Below are 23,601 nucleotides of genomic sequence, written 5' to 3' on the forward strand. Positions count from 1 at the left end.
GGTCTGGAAGCGGCCTAAATCTAGCTTCAATCTGCTTTTTTTCTGTTCTCCGGTCATAATAACTCGCTGCCTTTCTGCGCAGCCTGAATCAAAGTGGACTATCTGAATCAATTAGTGGCGGAGGAAATTCATTAAATGCATATAGAGGAAACACTGAATTCTTTGTTCTGGAGCTCAAATACAATTTATTTTATTTTGTTTGTAAATGATTGACAGTTTGCAGAAGGTGTTCCTCCTGAGGTATCTCTCCCAGAAACATGTCGTCAGGGTTGAGGTCTGTGTGCCTTCATTCAGTCAGTTCAGGACGGCTCGACGGAATTCAACTCATAGATAGATTAAATGTTACCCACTATTTTCTATGCAGATTTTTCATTTCATGAGTGGAATTTCAGTACATCTCTTGAATTGACTGTATTGAAATGAGACTGACCCCAACCGTGAAGATGAGTGTGTGTGTGTGTGTGTATGTATGTGTGTGTGTTTGTGTGTGTGTGTGTGTGTGTGTGTGTGTGTGTGTGTGTGTGTGTGTGTGTGTGTGTGTGTGTGTGTGTGTGTGTGTGTGTGTGTGTATGTGTGTGTGTCCAAACTCCAGTGATACTCAAACCTGGTCCTGGAGAGCTGCAGTGGGTGGAGGTTTTTGTCTCAGTCTAGTACTATCACACCAGATTTGGACTACCATAATCATCAGGGCCCAGTTTTTCAAAACGTTTAATCTATATCTTTTTTTTCTTTTTGATCCACGGTCATCTATCTGGAAGATCTTGATTAGTATTGGGGAAATCAGCCAGCTCGATTTGATCCTGGATAGCAAAAAACTTTTATTGGATCATTTTGAAGTTGATCCAAACTAAAAGTGAAATACTGGGCCCTGATCTTCAAAACCTTGATTGTGTGAATGTGAATGAATGTGAATGTGTGTGTGAATGGGTGAATGAGAGGCTGTTGCGCTTTGAGAGGCCATAAAGCGCTTTGGAATAAGGCGCTATATAAGTCAGTCCATTTACCATTTTGATGAATTAGATGAATCAGGCGTGTCAGTGCTGAACTGGGACAAAAGCCTGTGGTACTGCAGTTCTCCAGGACCAGGACTGAGGGTCACTCATCCAAAGGTAGTCTGGGTTCTAACACCACTTCTCATAATTAATATTGAAACTAAATGTCTAAAGATTGTGTTCTTTTTTTACTCTCGACATTCTAATGTTTTCCAAAGTTGTCGAAACCAGCATGGTGGAATACATTTTAGAAAAAAAGTTTGTATTGGTTGATTGATTGATGAATGATGATGCAAGTTGTCATGTTGTTCATGTAGGCCTACAGGTGCCTATCATTCTGAAACTTTTATTTAGACATTTGAAGTGGGGTTCATACAGTATTTTGTATTTTATTTGTTTTTGTATTTAAAAGGGACAATGGACAGTCATTGACTCTCCCTGAATTAGCTGGGTAGCTCAATTACATCAGCACTCCCTGGGCAGGTAAATCCACTGGGGAAACACGGCCTCAGGTGTTATAAACAATTTAAAACAGAACTACAGGACATAGAAATATCACATAAAACAGAACTACAGGAAATGAAAAAACATCACACTTTACACTCAAGAAAACATTACATCAAATATTACCATATCTTATCATAAAAAAAAGAAAAGAAAGAAAAAGGTTTTGGCTCTATGTGGTCAGTGGTCACATGGTTGGTTATCTATCAGCCATAATTTCAGTTTTGATTTGAAGCTTGTCAGAGTAGAACATTGTTTGATAGAGCTGGCTATTAAGTTCCAGAAATGTACAGCTCTGATGGAAAAAGCCGAACGGACGAATTCATTGGAGCTATACTGCACCACACAGCTGCCTCTAGTGGATGCTCTTGTCTGCCTGATGTTTTCAGAGCATAGTGAGTGATACAAACTCTGTCAATGGCGGAGGGGCAAGATTGATTGTGAGTAATTTTGTACAGTAGACAGGAGTTTGCAAGGTGAACAAAATGATCAAAAGACAGGAGATTGAACTTTGCGATTATATGACAGTGATGGTACCTCATAGGTTTTTTGTCTAGGATTTCGAGTGCTCTTTTATATAAACTGTGCATGGGCCCAAGGGTATTTTTACCTGCTTACAGTAAGACAGATATGTAAAAATCATGGAGTGCATATATAACTTGGTGGCATCTATTGACAATTGATTTCTGATAAATTTGAAGTTGCTAAGATTTAGTTTAGCCGTACGGATGACTCTTTTCACCAGTTTTTCGAAGGTTAGATGTGAATCATGAATTATCCCTAATTATCCCCAAATACTTAAAGTTATATATTTACGATATAGCGACAGATACCATTCTGCGTGCATGTGCGCGCGTGTCTGTGTGTGTGTGTTGTATTTGGTTTGTAATGCACATGAAAAAAACAATTAAAAAAGAAAAATATCCTTTTGATCTTGCTACAGATATTCCTTAGTCTCAGACTGGATATGATGTGTGTGTATTTATTTGATTTGCTTTGATTCAATTTCGATTTTTACCAAAACCATGTCACTTTCCTGTGCCAATTCTATGCTGCATGGACCCTGCTGTACTCTGATGAAACCATTGATGTAAACATCCTCTAATACCACAGTTCATGATTCATATTTGATTTAGAAAGATTTAAAAAATCATAGAGAATACATCAAACATTGTTGTTCAAACTGCTGTAACTTCACTAACTTATTCAGACAGATTGCTTTGTTCCATTTTCATGACCTAAATCAAATCATGTAGCCCTGACTGATATTACTGGTATGTTTTTGATAGTTTTTCATATTTTACATAGAGTATTTTAGTAGAATATGACGATGACAAGGCCTTACGTCTTTCCAAATCCCTGTACAGTAGAACCAATCCATTTGGCTTCTTTGGGTATTTCTCATCTTTAGTTTTCATTATTTTTGGCGAATGTATATGTTGTACTTTTGCACATGTATCAGGTGTTTGTAAGAATGTTCTGTTTTGGAATTTGAACTGTTCTATTGACTGCTGTTAATAAAATCTATATAAACCAAGTTACGTGTATTATGATGAAGGATATTCACACACACACATACACACCAGTAATAGCACATGGCAAGATAGTTCACGTCACAAAGTTGTTTGTCACACTTTCAGACCTCAGAATGGTCTTATGTTGAGATAAATCTATAAATCCCACATTCTCTATTGTGTGGAACTAGTTATTGGCGTCAGTGCAGATTTAATAGGAAAGATATGTCCTACATGGTGAACATCTTTCCCATGTATTCAGGGTGAAGGCAGGGTTCACACAATGGTTTGCACTACACGCATGGAACATGAAGGCAAGTCCTTAGACCACCTTGGGAGTTCTCAGAACTTAACTTATGATCTTGGAATTAACTCAACTTTCACAGCGTACATACACACACATCATGGTGAGACAGGACAGAGGTGTTCCTTGTAATTAGATCATCTTTATTAAAAAGCAACAAACAGGTCAAAGATGGAGGACATGAGCATTCCCAGTCAGCCACAGATTGTAAGTAGTGCACTAGCATAACAATCTTCATTTGGCTTCAAACCACACCGGAAATGAAACTTGGTCTTAAGTTCTTATACAGTACATTGTGTTGGGGTTCAGTGGCGTGACAATGTGGTTCAATGGGATTTGTAATCAAACTGAAATGTTCTATCAAATTAGGACATTCGCATTTCAGATACCAAACTACGGATTGATGACATTGGACAATAATCAACATCAGTAAAACATGTCAAACTTAACATTCTAAAAATCATGCTGTATAATGTAATGTTTAGATTAAGTTTCAATGGTCAGATAAAATGATGTATTGTTAATCAGTGGGGATTATCATTGTGTATGAAAATTAGGATACGATGACTTATTAAGAAGAACATGTATACAAGTCCAGATACTCTCTCATTCACATACAGGATCAGAACGAACATTACATTTCAGGGCCAGACTCAAAGCCTTCCCACACAGAACATTGTGCAACAGTTCCAGAATGTAGAAACACCATCCTAACACTTAGCTACTGCAGGCTCTGTACAAACCAAAGCCTCCTGGGTCCAGTCTTTCAAAACTTGAATCTGGATCAGAATTGTTTTTTTTGTGTCGAGGATCAAATGGAGCTGGCTGGTTTCTCCTATACTACAAACATCTGCCAGGTAGATCTGATCATGGACATGAAGAAATAATCGGGATTATCCTGATCTAGATGAAAAGTTTGGAAATATTGGGCACTGAACATCTGAGAAATAACGGTACCGTGTCATCTACAAAAATGTAATACATACATACATGACACAAAATAATAAAATGTGTACATAACTTTAAATTATAGAACTCCAAAAATAAACAATAGTCTATTTCAAAAATGCAAAAAAGAATAAACAATGAGTAAAAAAAATCAGATCTACATTTTTGCTTATAAAAACATAAGAAACATAAGATGGTAATAAGTTATTTTTCCAAATGGAAAGCCATTTTCTTTTTTTTCTCCTTTTTTACAACTGCAAAAGTGACGCAGGATTCTATATCCACAAGTCTATATTCATATACATATATAGATTTATATACATGTAGTGTAGCTATGTCACAGATGGGTAGTCTTAGCTACCCTACAACAGCAGCAAGCAGCCCCCCAGTATGTGTGTGTGTGTCGGGGGGGGGGGGGGGGGGGTCAGCCGTCAGAGGCAGGCCTGACAGTGTGGTGGGTTATGACTGCATATTTATCAATAACATACAAGAGAAGGTCTCTTTCTTATAGACTAGTCCATAGTATAATATTGGCCAAATCTCAAAAGTCTTTCCTCAGTTCCTTGTGTCCTGTCCTTGCCTGCTTCTCAAACCTCATTGGAGGAGCAGCTCTGGGGTTCCTCTCCTCTGACCTGGGCTCCTCCCCTCTCACCTTCTCCTTCAATGAGTTTTGAGAAGGATTCAAGGAGAGAGGACACAATGAAATATTTTTGAGATCCATCCATTGATTGCAGCCTGTGGCATGGCAGCTCTTCTGGGTTTGGGGTTTGTTCAAGATGCACAAACGTTATACTGGTTATTGGTTCCCAGTCCCACAACGTTAACCACTAGTTAGAAAGAGCAGGCCTGAGTAGAACCGGTGCCTCTTGTTAAACACACCCTCAGTGTTGGTATTCTGGTTCAACCCATCAGTTCATTCCAAGGACCACCCTGACCCAGAGGTGAGTGAGGTAAAGATGGGGGGCATCATATAAAGCCCCCCTCCCACCCTCCTTCCTTCCTTTCCTATTGGTCCCCCTGCAGGCCTGGGGGTCTCTAAGGCACCTTGGAACCCTGATAGAATTGGTGTTTGTGTGTGACCTGTCAATCATTCCCTGCCTCCATCTTGTGAACCCCAGGAAGTACAGCATCTACTGATTATTACAGCACCATGTGACACAGACTTGATTTACCCTCAATCCCAAAACCACCTCTAGTCCCTGTGCCCTACATCCTGGTCCCTACACCCTAGCCCCAATGCGTTTGATACCATTCCTCATTCCATGCATTACAATGAGCCCATCCTCCGATTTCTAACTCCACCCGCCTCGCCTACTGTAAGCAACATACCCTATGAATGGCGGGGAAGGCAGCCATATTGGTTAGACCTATCTAACCCCCTCAGATCTAGAGGAGTGGCCGGGGGAGTAGGGGGGTAGAGGTGGATTTGGGATCCAACAATAGTGTGCTTTTATCATCTGGCCTGTACACTTACACATCTGCGGTACAGATCAACTGACCTACCTAAGACAGAAACACTTACAGCTCGACTGACATTTACACAATGGACCCCTCCACCATAACAGAACTATGTTTGTAAACCGTAAAGTCTGACAGTGAGAAGCATGATGACTGTATAAACACACGCACTCTGACTCGCGCACACAAACGCGCACACAAACGCACACACAGCCTGTCTTTGACATGTATAGCATTGCCGTCTGATCCAGGTGTCCCCCATCCCGCCGCTCCTCGGTCAGAACTCAACCTCCCAGCATGCATTGCAGCCCTAGGAGGAGGGGCCATGGAGGGGACAAGTGCATTGTGGACAACTGTAGGTCACAGTGGACGTCCTATCAACCCCCTATCAACCCCCCCCCCCCCCCCGTATGTGTATCTGTACATTAAGAGCATGTGGAGTGTCTAAGACTTTGTAGGCATCCAGGCCTGACATAAGGGAGAGGTGTTGCGATGTTCTTTGTTTCTGGAATATCAAGCGAGGATGACGTGGTGTATTGTGGGGGAGGGGGGTGGCATAAGTGACGACAGTTGCGGTCTCCTCAGATATTATAAAAACTCAATAGAAAGCAGCTTGAGTATCTCTCCAGCAGGGGGCAGTGCAGGCTGGTCAGTCTGCCACACTCAGTAGAAAACAGGGGGGGGGGGGAGACAGGGAGACCCCTTCTCTCGCAGGAAAAGAATTATAGATCAGAGAGGGGTGTGTGGGAAGAAGGTGTGTGTGGATAGTGGAGTTAGGGGGGGGGGGTGTTTGGTAGAGGAAATAGGGGTGTGTGTGTGGGGGGGTCACTTGGGCACGAGGCCGCGGGACTGGGGGTAGAGAGGAGTGCAGGGGCTAGAGGGGCTGTAGGGGGAGGAAGGGGTGCTGCTCTTCTTCCCTGTCTTGGGTCGGCTGGAGAGAGAGAGAGAGAGAGAGAGAGAGAGAGAGAGAGAGAGAGAGAGAGAGAGAGAGAGAGAGAGAGAGAGAGAGAGAGAGAGAGAGAGAGAGAGAGAGAGAGAGAGAGAGAGAGAGAGAGAGAGAGAGAGAGAGAGAGAGAGAGAGAGAGAGAGAGAGAGAGAGAGAGAGAGAGAGAGAGAGAGAGAGAGAGAGAGAGAGAGAGAGAGAGAGAGAGGGGCAACAGTTAGGACAGAACACGCATTTAGAAACATGACTGAGTGTTACGAGACTTCCTTCTACGACAGTGTTCGCCTGCAGGGGAGACTGGTGGAAGTAGAAATCGGAGTACAGGCTCGTTTTAATGCTTGGAACGGCATCAGGAATGGCATCAGACACACGTGTTCCATTCTCCATTGTTCCACGTGTTTGATACCATTAAACACTAGTGTCACAGTATTACCCAGACTCCTCTAGTGACTACAGTCTTAGCCAGACTCCTCTAGTGACTGACACCAGGGTCTTAAAAGCTGGAAGGAGAGCCGAACACCAACTTTTTTTTTTGCCTTCCTCACGGTTTCAGTGACCACAGGGTCTTACCCAGATTTTGGTTTCTTGAGGCTGCTGCTGCCAACGGGGGGAGCATGTCCCAGGCTGCTGTGGAACCCGGAGGCGTCCACCTGGATCTCATCCTCGTCCCTCAGCGCGTCCTCCAGCGCCGCCGCCACCGTCGGGGCGATCACCGGCTCCTCGTACTCCTTGGTGGTCCGAGCCGGCATGTCCATCTCCAACATCAGGATGTTCTCAGCCTGGGGGGGGGTATACAACTAACACAGTGACTGAGAGGGCAGAGAAAGAAAGCATGGAGAGAGAGAGAGAGAGAGAGAGAGAGAGAGAGAGAGAGTGTGTGGGAGGAGGAGAGAGAGAGGGTCAGAGAAGAGAGAGAGGGAGAAGAGGGGGATGACTGACGAGTTGGCTCTAGCAGTAGAGGAGAGGCTGTGGTCCGTACCCTGTATCTGACATCAGGCCTCATGATCATGGACGTGCGTGCGTGTTGACTCAGGGGTCTCCTGTAGCCCACCGCCGACACCGGCCGCCCGATCATCTGCTGGTCACTGAGGGAGGGAGGGGGGGGGAGAGAAGGAAAGAGGAGGCGAGGGAGAGAGAGAGAGAGGGAGAGAGGGAGGGACTGGGTTAGCGCACACACACACACACAGTCTACATACTATTACATGTTCACTAGGGGTGTAACGGATCACGGATAATCCGTGATCCATACGGATCGCCCCCCACGGTTCGGCACGCATGTGTACCGAGGATCAATTGCAAAATGTAACCAAGTAATAATATTAGTTAATATTAGTTAATATCCCTTGTAAATCACAATGTAGAGTTGCCATGAAAAGATAGACGTGACAGTTGCGTGCTTTGTTTTACTCTAAAGCGCAATGATAGGTTGATAATGGAAAAAATAATCCAGAACAACAAGGCTACGTTCGTAAATTCGCTCTGGAATCTGATCAGCATTCATGGAACGCCTCTTGTCCAATCAAATTACTTGGTCCCTTTATGACGTCGGACCCAGTGTGCTCTCCGGCGCTCTCAGAGCAAATTTACGAACGCAGCCCAAGTGAATCATGGCTAGTGCTGCTAATGTTGGCGACAGAGAAGAACTTGAAATGCCTCCCTCGTCATTTAAATCCCATGTATGGGAGCACTTTGGCTTCTCTGTCAATTATAACAATGACGGACAGTGTCATTGAATGAATGAATGAATGAATGGTCTTTGTCATTAATACAGTACAGGTACCATACAACGAAATTTAGGAGGGGGGGCTCCCCTGGTGCTAGGAAAAAGACTAAAAACAAGAGGGCCAAGGGTAAAATAAAAAAGGGAAAAGCGCTGGTTTACATAAATAAAGGCTATGTACACTATCTACTATACTATACTACTATACAATAAAACACTGTGCTGTACTCTATGCTATGCTATAAATATCCTAACTTTTCCTATATCTGAACCTTATGTACACAAGGGTTGTCATATTGCACATAGTATTGTTGCACATTCATTTAAAGTGTCGCAGTTAGCAGGTTTGAAATGTTCACAGTTATATTTCAATATTGCACTTATGTTTACAATCTAGTAGCTGCCATCAAGTTGTCTAGATTGTCCAGGGCCTAGAACCTAGGTCTTTGCTGTGTTCAGGGCCTGAATGGCCCTAGGGTAGAAGCTGAGCTTCAGTCTATTTGTCCGTGCGGACATGGTCCTGAACCGCCTGCCTGAGCGCAGCCGAACAAAGTGTTCGTTCCCAGGGTGGGATGGGTCCCTGGAGATCTTGGTGGCCTTCCTGAGGCAGCGTGTGTTGTACAGCTCTTCCAGAGAGGGGAGGGGGGCGCTGATGATCTTCTGGGCCGATCTCACGACTCTCTGTAGCGCTTTCCTCTCTGCGGCTGTGCAGCTGGAGAACCACACGCAAATGCAGTAGGTGAGGATGCTCTCCACTGTGCAGCGGTAGAAGGTCACAAGCAGCTCCTGTCTGAGGACTCTCAGGAAGTAGAGCCGCTGTTGTGCCTTCTTGATGATGGCTGCTGTGTTGGTCCTCCAGGACAGGTCCTCCTGTATGTGCACCCCCAGGAATCGGAGAGTTGAGACTCTCTCCACGCTCCCTCCATCGACTAGCAGGGGCTGGACCTCAGATTCTTTCCTCCTGAAGTCCACGATGATTTCCTGGGTCTTTAACTGGTTTAGCAGCAGGTTGTTAACCTTGCACAGCTTGCCCAGCTGCTCCACCTCATCCCTGTACGCCGCCTCGTCCCCCCCTGAGATGCAGCCCACCACGGTGGTGTCGTCTGCAAACTTTATGATGGAGTTGCTGGGGTGGACGGGGGTGAAGTCGTAGGTGTAGAGGTTGTAGAGGATGGGGCTCAGCACGCAGCCCTGGGGGGACCCAGTGCTGAGTCTGAGGGCTGTGGAGGTGTGGGAGCCCACCCGCACTCTCTGGGGGCGGTCAGACAGGAAGTCCTTGATCCATGCGCAGATGGAGTGTGATAGTCCCAGGTGTAGTAGTTTGGTCACTAGCCTGTCTGGAAGGATAGTGTTGAAAGCAGAGCTGAAGTCCACAAAGAGCAGTCTCGCGTAGCTGTTCCCCCTCTCCAGGTGGGATGGGATAGAGTGGAGTGGAGAGTCGTCGCGATGGCGTCCTCTGTGGACCTGTGGGCTCTGTAGGCGAACTGGTATGGATCCAGGTTGGGCGGGAGGCATGTGACTATGTGGGCCCGGACCAGTTTCTCGAAGCACTTCATGATGATTGGTGTGACTGCCACCGGGCGGTAGTCGTTTAGGCAGCTCACCGTGCTTTTCTTCGGGACTGGGATGATTGTTGAGGTTTTCAGGCAGGGTGGGATGGTGGCCTGGGACAGGGACTGGTTGAAGATGTTGGTGAAAACCCCGGCCAGCTGGTCGGCGCAGTCCCTCAGCACCCGTCCCAGGACGCCGTCCGGTACTGAGGCTTTTCTGGGGTCCACCGCCTTCAGCACGCGTCTCACTTCATGCTCTGTGAGGGTGAGGCTGCTGAGAGCTGGAGAGAGTGGTGTTTGTGTTGTGGTTACCTCCGTTCGCCCCTCGTCGAACCGGGCGTAGAAGGAGTTCAGCTCTTCCGCCAGCAGGGGGTCGCCCTCAGCGGCTGTGTGCCTGTTGGCTCTGAAGTTTGTCATGTGCTGAACCCCCTGCCACACCCGCCTGGAGTCGTTGCTCAGGAAGCATTCCTCAACCTTCTCTCTGTGGTCTGCCTTGGCCTCCCGGATGCCACGGTTTAGGTTAGCCCTGGTGGTGTTGTACAGCAGTTTTTCCTTCGCTGAGAAGGCGTTGTTCCTCTCCTTGAGCAGTTGTCGGACCTTCTCAGTCATCCATGGCTTCGTGTTGGGGTAGACCCGGACACGTTTGTCCACGGTGGCTGAGTTGGTGCAGTTCACTATGTGGTTCAGAACCGACGACGTGAACTGTTCCAGGTCCTCATGCTCATATTCCTGCCATGAGGTGTCATTCAGGCAGATCTGCAGTGGAGCGGACACTGCTGGCCAGGTTCTGACCGTCTTAGTGGTGATGGGAGCACTTTTCCTCATGGGAGTGTAGGCTGGGATCAGGAGGATGGACACATGGTCAGACATGCCTAGATGAGCTAGCGGTCTAGCTTTGTAGGCAAGCTTGATGTTGGTGGCTTGATGTTGGTGCATTGGAAGTGTGGTCGATAAAAAAGTTACGGTGTTTAAGCGTTGTGCAACGAGAAAGTCGTACGAACATGGCCACACATTTGCCGCGACATCACCCTGGTGTGTTGACGGGAGGCACGAAAAAGGCAGCTTCACAACTTCTGATAATATAGCCAATTTTTTCATACCATGTTTAAAGTAAGGTTTCACTTTATTATTTAGTTAAAAGTGGCATAAAACATGTTTATTTGTCTGCTTTAAAGAGCCCAGTGATTCACTGCTGCAACCAGGTGCCTCCTCCCTCTCTCCTACTGCATCATTTAAGTAGAATGTGTGTTTCTGTTTAATATGTAGCCTAATGTTTGAGTGTAGAATATGTTATGTATGTATATACACACACACATATATATATATATATATACAGGGGTGCACATAACTGGTGCGCCAGTGCGCATGCGTCGCCAAAATGCATGCTGCGCGGAAGATCAGCCGCATGAAGGCGCTCTTGCGCACCAACAGTTTTTTTTTTTTTTTAAGTTTATTTCAGTGTTTACAGAACAGAGCCGTGCTTAAAGAGATGTCCGTTTATATCAGTGTGTTTAAACAACAGACATTCAGTTAGTGCTTAAAGAGATGTCAGTTGATTTCATTGTGTTTAAAGGAGTCGGACAGACTTTCATTCTTAAAGAGCAGTCATTTGATTTTGCATTTGTTTCTTTTGTTTTGCACACAATAATTTGGTCGTTCATCTTTATTTATGAATAAATGTCGTTTTGCTAATAATATATCCATGTATCCCTTTTTTATCCATCCTGTGGGACGGGTCGTGACTCGCGAGCTCGGGGAGCACCAAGCAGCATCCCTAGGTGCTCCTCTGAGCACTGGCCCCAAAAAGTTATGTGCACCCCTGTATATATATATATATATATATATATCAGGGTTTCCGTTAACCGGTAATTCCCGGACTTTGTCCGGTAAAATTTGGAGAAGTCCGACAAATTGAAAACTCGTCGGACATAAATGTCCGGTGAAAATAATTCCCTCTAAGCACAATTTGAATACAATTCGCTAAAGTTCACATTCTGATTCCTTCTATTTAAAAAAAAAAGACGAATATATAGGCTATGTATTTCTTTTATTATGATATTATTTGACACCGGCATGATGATGACTCCTAATGTGTAGGCTGCCTATGCGAAACAGCGGTTGTTTCTGGTGTGCGCTATAACTCGTGCACAATCGAGTCGAGGCAGAGAGGAGGATAGCGATGTTTCTCTCTGTGATAGTGTGATTATGCAAGCCTTTTCTGAAAGGGATGAGAACCCGATTGTTTCAGCTTCTCCCAGGGAGAAAGTGGTAGAGTTACCATCCTCCCCGAGTCCTACCATACCATCCGCTGACAGCCTATCTCTGCCTGTAACCGGCGAGCGATTGCGTGTCGCTCAAGTAGCTGATCAGTCATTAAACAAATGTTTTTTTACATGCAGCTAGTGAGGAATCTGAAATAGGGGGCAACGTAGTTTATTTCCTTAACGATGGGATATTAATGCGTAAATGGTCTCCTCCTAATGCAAATTGAGTGGAATACTGTAAAACAAGTGGTTGTGCCTGTGGGTTATAGACAACAGGTGTTATCTGTAGCACATGAGAGCCAGTGGTCAGGACATTTAGGTATAACTAAAACTTATCAGCTGATATTGAAACATTTCTTTTGGCCCGGACTGAAGGCGGATGTTGCCAAGCACTGCCGCTGTTGCCATACTTGTCAGATGGCGGGTAAGCCTAATCAATCCATTCCACCCGCACCATTGCATCCCATTCCTGCTATAGGGGAGCCATTTGAACGTGTAATAATTGATTGTGTTGGACCTTTGCCTAGGACTAAAAGTGGAAGTCAGTATTTGGTCACTATTATGTGCGCTGCTACTCGTTTTCCCGAAGCTGTTCCGTTGCGTAACATATCAGCCAGCTCAGTGGTGAAAGCTTTAACAACGTTTTTTTCCACATTCGGTCTTCCTCTTGTTATACAATCTGACCAGGGCACTAACTTTCAGTCTAAGCTTTTCAAACAAGCCCTAAGAACGTTAGGGGTACGATGTCAAGCCAGAAGCCTACATGCTTGCACTGTTCAATAAAATGTTATACATCTAGACATTGTGGTATTTCTTTATATACGTATCCCAGCCTGCCTATTGTTTCTCAATAAACAGTTATGTTCTCCTCATTGTCATACTCCCGAGTCCGATTAAGTATGATTTGACAGGCAGCTAAACGAAATGCCTTCCCAACCAGTGAGACCTGGTTATAGAAATGACGTTGTTTTATTGATAAAAAAAGGGTAAAACTGGAAAGAGAAAATAGAAAACTCACATTAATCCCAAACAATTTAACAAACTTCAGTTAACGTAATGTGGAGTCCGTTCATTGATCGATGCTGTCTGTTCAGTTCCCAGTGAGGCACCCGTTCAGCGCTGGACATAATGGCATAGCGCGCATGCGAATCATGTTATATTATTATATATTATATAGCTCGCATCTAATCGTATCGGATGAGAAATAGACATTAAATGGCATATATAGGCCGCTACACAACAGTAATCACCGCGACAAACAGCTATATTAGATTTGCATTTATTTTTTTTATTTTTTTTTTTTTATATTTTAATATGATGACCGGAATATATCACGTTTGTCCGGTAAATCGAAATCTTCCCGGACACGATGTCCGGCGGCAATTTTTTCTAACGGAAACCCTGATATATATATATATATATATATATATATATATATATACCAGTTTTGACATCTTGAATGTTGTTGGGTTTTACACAGTAAAAGTGGTGTTTTTACAGAATTCGAGGAAAACGTTTTTATTTTTATGTTTTGTGTTGATCCGAAAAAGGATCCGATCCGTGACTCAAAAACCGTGACACGATCCGATCCGTGAGTTAGGTGATCCGTTACACCCCTAATGTTCACAATCATTACATGTGACTACTGGCCTTTGACGGCACAGTCATAAAGGCTGGTAAAGGTAGAAATTGGAGGACAGGCTCAACATGTGTGTTCAATACTATTCTACATTCCATTTCATACATTACAATGAGCCTGTCCTCCGATTTCTACCTCCACCTGCCTCCCCTGTGTGCATGAACGTGTGTGTGCGTGTGTGTGTGTGTGTGTGTGTGTGTGTGTGTGTGTGTGTGTGTGTGTGTGTGTGTGCGTTCACTCACTCCTCTATGCGGGTGATAGGCTTCATCTGCCAGTGGTCCTCCTCTTCATCAAAGAAGGCCCTGTTGACAATCTTATTCTTCTCCTCCATAGGGATGAAGTTCTCTATGATCAGGTGCCTGCAGGACAGACAGACAGTTCAGACACAAATATAGACAGTGCAGACTGACAGACAGACAGACAGAGAGGTCAGAGACTGACAGACAGACAAGCAGGCAGACAGAGGGTAAGGACAGGCAGACAGACAGGACAGACAGACAGGACAGACAAAAAGACGGTAAACACAGACAGACATGTCCAGCCAGGTCAGACAGACAAAACAGAGAAACAGAATGACGACAGGTCAAACAGAAGGTCACATAGGACAGACGGACAGGGGGTGAGGGAGTGAGGGAGGGAAGGAGGGAAGGAGGGAAAGCACGGGGCGGCTGTGGCGCATGAGGTAGAGCCGGCGTCTAATGATCGCAAGGTCAGCAAATCGGTGGTTCGAACCCCTGCTGGCCACATGTTGAGGTGTCCTTGGGCAAGACACTGAACCCCAAATTGTTCTCAAAGGTGCCTTGCATGGTAGCTTGCCACCATCGGTGTGTGACTGTGTGTGTGAATGGGTGAATGAGAGGCCATTGTAAAGCGTTTTGGAATAAGACGCTATATAAGTCAGTCCATTTACAAAACAGGCCAGCGGTGCTGTGTGTGTGGCTGGGGAGATGAGATGACCTGGGGTCCTGGGGAATAGGGATGCTATAATAGACAACAGGATGTCTGCTTCATTATGGGCCTACCCAGGGATGGGGGGATGGGGAAGGATAGGATGGGAGGGGGAGGGGGAGGGAGAGGAGAGGATGGGGGGATGGTGGGAGGAGAGGAACTACTACAGTCTAATATAGAACAACCCTCTTGTGTCTATTCCTGAAAGTTAAGACCAGAGGCAGCCAGTTTCTCTCAGCACCTATGAATTTAATCAACATTTCAGTGTTCTCTTCAATGTAGTATATGGGCCAGACTGGCTATGAAGCTAGTGTATATCAGAGGAGGCTGAGGGAGGGAGACATTGGAGGACGGGCTCATCGTAATGCACAGAATGGAATGAGAAACAGTATTACAATTGCATTACAATGAGCCCGTCCTCCATTTTCAACTTTCCCCAGCCTCCCCTGGTGTTCCATCAGCGAGGGTCAGGTGACAGCCAGCTAGCTCGCTATAGGGGGACTGATGCGCCCCTCCTTGTCAGAGGGCAACACTAATGGATTCTATTGATTCTGTCTCTTTTCCTCAGGAGGGAAATAAGAGAAGCAAGCTGCAGGCTCCATACTTGAGTTAGAGCTCTCTGGAGGAGCTTGCTCTGTATCTGTCCCTATTCAAATAAACTAGCTAACTAGCTAACTAACTAACTAATTCACTTAATAGATTGCTATATAGACAGGCTGCAGTCTCCGTACTTGAGTTTGAGTTCTCTGGTGTGGGACGCACTGTATCTAGCCCTATTCAAATAAACCAGAACTAACTAAGTGAATACATAGCTACAAGAGACAGGCTGCAGTGTGCGTACTTGAGTTTGAGTTCTCTGGTGAGTTCGTTCTGCGTCTGCTCCAGCTCCTGTCTCTCCCGGATGTGAGCCTCCTGGACGTCATGGATCTCTGCCTTCACAGCCTGCAGCTTGGCAAACAACTGAGGGGGGTGGGGGACACACACACACACATTTAAAATCTTCATCTTCAATGAACTGTTTCTACACACACCTCTGCCTACCGCCCCTTTAAGGAAATCTAGGCTAGGTTAGTGGACACCCTCCCTCCTACCTTCTTCAGCTTCTTGGTCTTGATGTCCACCTCCTGCTGTAGAGAGCTGTAGGTCTCCTTCAGCTCCAGAGTCTCCTCGTCACGATTCTCCACCTGCTGCTGCATCTCTCGCTCGCGCCGTTTCTACAGACACACACACACACACACACACGCACACAGACAGACGCGCACACGCACACGCAGCGCGCACACACACACACACACACACATAGTCACTGATGAGTCTACTGGCAGAGCATCTGCAGGTTAACATTGAGATGACATCATCAAGTGCAAACTCCAGCCACTAGGCGCAGGTGACATCATACAGTGTCAGTGATACTATGCTCCATCACAACAGCACAGTAATCATAGCATATCATAATACACTCAACCTACTCAGTGACATCCATCATCTCTGCCATTAGGCGGACAATCACTGTCATTCTGATTTCCATTAAAGGAACAGGGCCTGAGTTTATTGGAAATCTGCCACCTCTGTGAAATTCAGTTTGTTCCAAACAACATCCTGCCTAATAATATAACTCTCCCAACTCACAGTGTCTGACATTAGCTGTTGTGTTTCTGCATGCGCGTCAGATTCAAAGAGGCAGCCACCCAAAAAAATGGTACGTCACTCCATTTTAGAAAGTGCTTTCATGGGACCAAAACAGCATTCGTAAAATGAAATATTTATTTCAAGGGACCTCATTCCAAGTTCGCTACTGACTATATAGTCATAAGGAATCCTTTAGATTCAAGATTCCAATGCTCCAGTTATCCAATATAAACCTGTAGTATTCTTTACCTGTTCAGCGATTTCCTGCCTCTTCTGCTCCAGGATTTTCTGTTGTTCGTTGGTGTGGTCCACGATGTTCTTCCCTCCTACGAGGAGCTTGCTCTCCATCGCCTGGGAGGAGAGAGAACAGAAGGATGAGAAGGAGGAGAGAACAGAGGGATGAGAAGGAGAGATGAACACACGGATCTGACAGTGTCAAAACCGAAAGGGAAATCAGAAAGGGTGTGAGAGAGAGAGAGGATAGAAACGATGTCACACATCAATAAATAGAGAAACATCTCTTTACCTTGACTTTGGCAGTCAGCATCTCTCCGGCCTCCCTCTCCTTCCTCAGACTGTCCATCTTCCTCTCCTTCTCCTTCAGCAGCTTCTGTTTCTCGTCTGCCACCAGACTGTGATCCTCCATGATGGCCTTCCTCTCTCGCTCAAGCTTCTCCTGTTGCTCCCGCCAGTAGTCCGTGCCCCCCGCCTTGTCGTCGCCCCCCGCCTCGGCACCTTCATCGTCGTCGTCCTCCGTCTCCCCATCCTCTGTGTCCTCCGACAGCTCCTCCCCCGCTTCTCCCACCCTCCTCCTCCTCCTCCTCTTCTTCTTCCCCGAGCTGCCACGTTTCTCCAGCTGCTCCTTCAGGCGGGCGATCTCCTCCTGGAACTCACGGAGCAGGGCGTCTTTGGGGTCCTCGTTGACTCGGGGCTTGTTCTTGATGTTCTTGGCGCGGTTCGAGTAGCGCAGCGTGGTTAGGGTCTCCTCCACGTTGTAGGAGGCGGGGCCTATGTTGGCCACCATGACGGTCCGGGCGTTGCCGCCCAGCGAGTCCTGCAGCAGACGGGTGAGCTTAGAGTCCCGATACGGGATGTGAGTGCTCCTCCCGTCCACCAGGGCGGAGATGACGTTCCCCAGGGCGGACAGGGACAGGTTGATCTTGGTGGCCTCCTTCAGACGCTCCCCCTGGGCTCCGGTCTTGGCCTGCCTCTCGCTCCCGGCCAGGTCCACCAGGTTCAACTTCCCCACGCGGATGTGGTTCTCCCCATCGACCCCCAGCTCGCTGCACTCAATGGTGATGACGAAGATGGCGTGCGAGCGGGAGCTGTGCTCGTTCATGTTAGTGGAGCCCACCGAGCGGTTCTGGTTGCCCACGTTCATCACGTGCTCAATCTCCCGGACGCTCTTGGTGACGAAGGAGGACAGGTCCTTGACGTAGACGCCCGTGTCGGGTCTCTCCTTCAGCTCCAGGCGTCTGCATTGGTCCTTGGAGAGAAGGTCTCGGATCTCCTCCTGGTAAATCTCCAGGTACGAGGCTCTCACTAAGTACTGCTGGTTCTGAGAGCGGGAGATGTGTGTGAAGATGTGTTCGAAGGAGTTGGGGATCACGCCTCTCCTCTCTGGGTCGTTCCGGACGCCCTCCATGGTGTAGGTCTTCCCCGTGCCCGTCTGGCCGTAGGCGAAGATCGTCCCGTTGAATCCCAAGAGGACGGAGTCCACCAGGGGCCGGAACGTCTCGTCATACAGGTCCACCTACAGACCACAAAGGAAATCAATTGAAAGACATTATCGTTACCATTTCATATTTAAGCCTATTTCTAAACCTAAAAAATATCCATTACAATGGATCCATGTGTGGCTTGAATTGTATGTTGTTGAAATTGACGAATACAGTCAATCAATCGATCATCACCTGTTTGGAGTTCGAGTCATAGACTGAGTCGAAGGTGAAGACTTTGGGGTGTTCGTGGGCTGAGGCCACTCTGGGGTTCCGTACGGCAACCTGACCCAGCTTCACATCCACCGACACCACCCTGTCGAAGTTGGACGCCCGCTCCTTCTCATTCATGGGCCGGCAGCGGACCACCACCTTCACCGACTCGGGGCTCTTGCTCTTGGACATTATGGGGGTTCGTCAGTTAGACAACCCGGCTACGTCCCCCTTCCTGGCTTCAAATCCTGGTTCAGTTGACGTTCACTTCACTTCGTCTGCCACAGCATCACAACCTGAACCTGTTAAAAGAGAGTTGTTTAGAATAGAAGATGACTCTGCTTAATGACACATCTGCTATTGATCACTATGAATGGTGTTGAACTAAGAGGGAGGGTAAACTAAGCTGAAGGTTTATAATATAGCTACGGTCAAAAACAACCTGAATAAGTAATCAGCAATCAATCTTTGTTGTAATCAATGATCCTGCCTGCGCAGACCTCCGCCGAACCTGTGTGTGTGTGTGTGTACTAACGATGTGATCTGGAACGCACCCATACTAGCTAATCACGCTAGCTAGTTAGCCGGCATTAGTATGCAAGAAGCTGGCTAATTAATCCACACTAGTGGCTACCTACCTCCTACTATTCGTGTCACATACGTCTTCCCTCCGAAAGCCCAAAAAGACACAATCAAATACCAGATGTTACGAGTTCTCCTAGACCAGCTGCTAATGTGATGCTAGCTAGCTGTCTGGGTGTTCAAGAATATCGTTGGTCTAGCCGGTCGATCGTTCAGCACCGCCCGGCAGGTTTAACTGAAGGTCGGAGCTTTTACACTTCTCTGAAGGGACCATTCTAGCTAAATGTCATACTGACAAACACAATCGATGATTCAATTAACCTTAGAGAAATGGTGGTGTTTTAGAAAGCAAGCTAGCTAGCTATAGCTGTCAGGTTAGCCAGTTCAGCTACAATAATAATATAACATATTATATTATAAATAATATAATAACAGTCGGGTCTGCAGCCCCAACAACCCGGACAGGACGGCCTAGCAACGGCAACACACTGTTCAGTTCTGTCTCACAGACACTGTATGTTGATAGTGGCGGAAATCTCCGGAAACCGTTTAGCACCCTAAACCACACAAAATAGGTGAAACTACAATTATAGTCGTCAAATAGTAACATCTATGTTGATACAAAAAAATAAATAAAAACGTTGTTCGTTACCAGTTCAGATAATCCAGTCAGTGCTTCCAGTCAGTCAGCCATTACCGCCCTCATCTCATCCCGTTCCCTGAGAACTGTCCCGGATGGAAGGACTGTGGCACTGGAGGTGAAGTGTTTGAGATCGGCTCTCAGCATCACAGCCAAGCCAACAGTGAATCAAGGGTTCATTGTTAATTCATCTGAGGCAAATGTTTTTTGTTTTTTTTATCATTTATTTCATTTTTATTCGAAAAACAGACATTTGACAAAGTACAAAAATACAGGTTTATTAGGATCATCAGGCATTCAAGCTTTCATTGCATATCCCAGTCATTTTCAACCATACCTACACAATTTGTATACACACCGTAATGAAGATATTGGACATTAAACTTGAAAAATGAGGACTAAAATCAAGTTGGCCACACGCAACTCAAAAATACCACAATCATCTACTTCGTTTTTGGGCTTGCAATAGAGTACATTTACATTGAGGGGAATGTTAAAGGAAGAGACGGTCAACTCCAGCACCCTATAATTAGTATCTGAAGGATCAGTTACTGCACTCCTGAGAGAGTCACTTTCCACCTCCAAGAAAAATACCCCCCATGGCCAATGCCAACAGAGGAGAGAGGAAGGGTTGGGGCAGCAGCACATGATCAGAGACACAGATCATTAGACAGGCTGGGGGAGGATGCACATGATCATCAAAGTCTTTTGCTAACAGTAAGCGCCTGTTTAGCTGGAAAGTAAATGGAAGTCCATAGCCCTGTGGCTACAGCTACACTGTAGTGTATTGTGGAAGGTTAACCAGCCAAACAGAATCTTGATACTTTGAAGGCCCATTTAAATCTGTACAGCAGAGACCCAGGGAGTTTTCAACAGGACGGAGGCCCAACGCCTACATTCAAATACAGTGTGTGTGTGTGTGTGTGTGATGATGATGATGATGATTTCACCCCCCCTAACACTATGTACATCATCATATTCCTCCTCCCATTCTAAAATCTATACCCATCCTTTTCCCCTTATCCTAACCTCCCTCTATACTAGACCTGAGTCTCCCCCAAACGGCCCAGGGCTTCAACAGCAGTCCCCCTCCTAGAGCAGGCCTCCTCGGAGAGCAGTCCTTATCACAGTCACATAGTCACAGTCATTATCAAAGCTCTAGGGCAGTGATCGTCCCCCACTGAGGCTCTACAGGATCAGGATGGACGACCGCTGCTCCACAGCCTCTCCAGGGAATGCCTTCAGAGCTCCTCTTTGGGGTTGGACTTCCCAGGAACGTCCATGCCGAAGAAGGAAGATGGCCGCCCGTGGACGTCCCTGTCCCTCTTGACGAAGGCGGAGAAGGAGGAGACACAGTTGCCTATGAAGTGGTCGGCCTGGCTCATGATGTAGAGGTCCATCTGGGCCGAGTCCGGCTGCAGAGTCACCACCTTCACCTGGGGACAGAGGCAGGGAGGACGAGCAATGATGACAATGTTTAGGAAATGTGTTGTTTGACAATGTTTTTCCCTCACTTGAAATTACAAGAACATTCATTATTTAGTTATTTCATTCATTCAATCATTTATCCATCCATCCATCCATCCATCCATCCATCCACTCTACCTTTCCCTTGAACAGTTTCTGTATCTCCTTGCTGTGGGACTCTGAGTCGGTGGCGATGTAGATGGAGCGTGCCGAGGTGTTCGTCACCCAGAGTTTGAGGGCGCGGCGTATCTCAACCAGGTCGGGCAGACACATGGTCATGGTGAGGGGCAGCGCCGTCTGGCGGATGTATCCCACACACTGGGGGGAGGCCATGAAGTGAGGGCCTGTGTCACCACTCTGTAGGAGCTTACACGCATTCACCTGATAGGAACAGGCATGGGGAAGAGAGAGGGCAAGGAGAATGGTTAGGAGAATGGTTAGGAGGATACTGCTGAATATCAGAGGAAAACATTGAACAGACAAGTCAATGATAACTTAAAAGTATTTATTTTGTGTGTGTGTGCGTGCACGCACATCAGTGTGTGTGTGTGTGTGTGTGTATCCACATGCGCCTCTCACCCAATCAGATCCGATCCTCAAGTGTATGCCTACGTAGGGTCTGGGCAACAGGTTGGCGATGTGTTCCTCTCCCTCCATCACCATCGCCTCGGCCCACACCACATACTGCTGCAGGCCCACATGCTCCTCCACCACTGGGAACTGGGCTGGGGCGCCGGGCAGGGCTAGAACTGGGTGGTCCGATGGAGGGAACCTGGAGACGGGAGGGGGAGGGAGGATGGGGAGAGAAGAGAGGGGATGAGGAGGAGGAGGGAGTGGGGGGGTGGGAGAGAGAAGGGGGGATGGGGAGAGTGGATGGGAAGAGAGAGGGAGGAGGGTAAGAGGAAGGAGAGAGGGGGGGTGTGATAGTTTTTCTTTAGAATTAAACCTCTTGACTGAGTGGTGGTTATACTACTAACAAACGTATACTACTAACAAACAAACAATTAAGAAGGCAATACAGTGAAGAGCAGACTACTGCAGTGTATACACGACTGAAGCAGAACACAAGTGGACATAATGGTGAAGAAGTAGAGATGCTCCGATCAGGGTTTTTGGTGCCGATCACCGATCACCGATCACTGGAATCAGTGATCTGCCGATCCGATATCACCAATCACCGATCACAGCGTCGAAAATGGCAATTGAAGCATTCTATTTATTGTGTAGCATTATTTATGTTTTAAATTATTCTTAACACCATTGACATTGTATATTAAGTATTTAAATGAAATTAGGAGATGAGAAAGTATCATGAATTGACGACCATCTGTTTTATTGAATTCACAACCACCTGTAGCTTACTTCAGGAAAAACAAATAAAATGTGAAAATAAAAATCATAATAAATAAAATGTACACTGTCACATCAAATGTGCAACATTCCACTCGAATGAGAGGAACTAGGGGCTCTTAGAGAACTTGGAGCTTATACTGTAACTGTAGCTTTCCTGAGGAACAATAAGCATACCCAAACTAAACTGCAACATAAACAGGCTATAGCCAAATATAAAATACTGTTTCAAGTCAGTCAGTTTCAAGTCATATTTAGGAGGAGATAAGACAGCAAGTCAGCAATAATCAATAAAACAAAAAAACAAAACATTGCACCTAAGGAGATTTCAGACTCAAACCTTACTTCTGATTAAGCAGCATCACTGGCAGATTAGCCTTGAGAAATACAAGCATCTCAGCGTTTTTGGCACTCAGCCTGTTCCTCTTATCATCTAAAATATGTCCTGCTGCTGAAAAGTCGCTCGCTATCTACACTTGTGCAAGGTGCACAGAGGAAGACCTAAAACTCACGCGCTAATAGTTGTTGTTGCTATGGGCCAAGTGACTTCCTGCTCGCGGGGTCACATGACGTCGGTGAACACTACCTACACTACGCTCGTGAAGTCGCGCTGGAACTCTGACCAGCACTCGTGGAACGCCTCTCGTCCAATCAAAGCACTCGGTCCCTTTATGACGTCGAGCCCAGTGTGCGCTTCGGCGCTCTCTGAGCGAATCGACGAACGCAGCAAATGCCGTATGATATTCGTGGTATTGAAAGACCTTGCGTGCGTTCCTCCCCGAGGTATTTCTTTTGAGCAGACATTACAAACGGCATATTTGTTGTCTCTTTCCGACACTGTGTAATATTTCCAGACTGGCGACGCCATTTTGTAAACTGATCGGTCATGTTTGATCGGCCGTTTTGAGAACTCCGATCAAAACCGATCAAGGCCATATCGGCCGATACCGATCGGCGCCGATCAGATCGGAGCATCACTATGAAGAAGCGGACGTGTAGATCGCTCCTGTTGCAATGCAACATTGTCTCGTCTCCATCTGGCCACGCCACAGCGAGCCTAGATAGCCCAGCTAGCAACTTCTACGTACCTCTTTGGGATGCCGGTATTAAGTATTTTGGTAATCGAGTGTTCTGACAATTAATCAAGTGAAAAACGTAAGAAAGCATAATGAACAAGGAACCATTGAGATTAGAACCAGAACATTTTTGCTTTGTTTT

General features: G+C 46.2%; 2 protein-coding genes across 2 annotated transcripts in view; both read right to left on the minus strand.

Annotated features, from left to right (window-relative positions):
* Positions 1-6,545: 6,545 nt before the first annotated feature.
* Positions 6,546-18,536, minus strand: kif3b (kinesin family member 3B; the record flags this gene model as incomplete). Its single annotated transcript, XM_080534917.1, has 9 exons — positions 6,546-6,651; positions 7,234-7,442; positions 7,643-7,748; positions 14,079-14,195; positions 15,626-15,744; positions 15,876-15,998; positions 16,663-16,764; positions 16,940-18,166; positions 18,327-18,536. The coding sequence occupies 9 exons, from the start codon at positions 18,534-18,536 to the stop codon at positions 6,546-6,548; spliced, it is 2,319 nt and encodes a 772-aa protein (XP_080391043.1).
* Positions 18,537-19,786: 1,250 nt separating this feature from the next.
* pofut1 (protein O-fucosyltransferase 1) overlaps positions 19,787-23,601 on the minus strand; it is a 5,755-nt gene continuing 1,940 nt past the window's right edge. The window contains exons 5-7 of the mRNA XM_080533217.1: positions 21,613-21,805; positions 21,172-21,414; positions 19,787-21,002 (exon numbers count right to left, since the gene is read on the minus strand). Of these exons, the coding sequence (XP_080389343.1) occupies positions 20,808-21,002; positions 21,172-21,414; positions 21,613-21,805 (631 nt within the window). The 3' untranslated portion in view covers positions 19,787-20,807. The remainder of the gene's footprint in view (positions 21,003-21,171; positions 21,415-21,612; positions 21,806-23,601) is intronic.

The sequence above is a fragment of the Nansenia antarctica genome (assembly GCF_963989245.1).
Source record: "Nansenia antarctica genome assembly, chromosome: 6".
In the NCBI taxonomy this organism is placed as follows: domain Eukaryota; kingdom Metazoa; phylum Chordata; class Actinopteri; order Argentiniformes; family Microstomatidae; genus Nansenia; species Nansenia antarctica.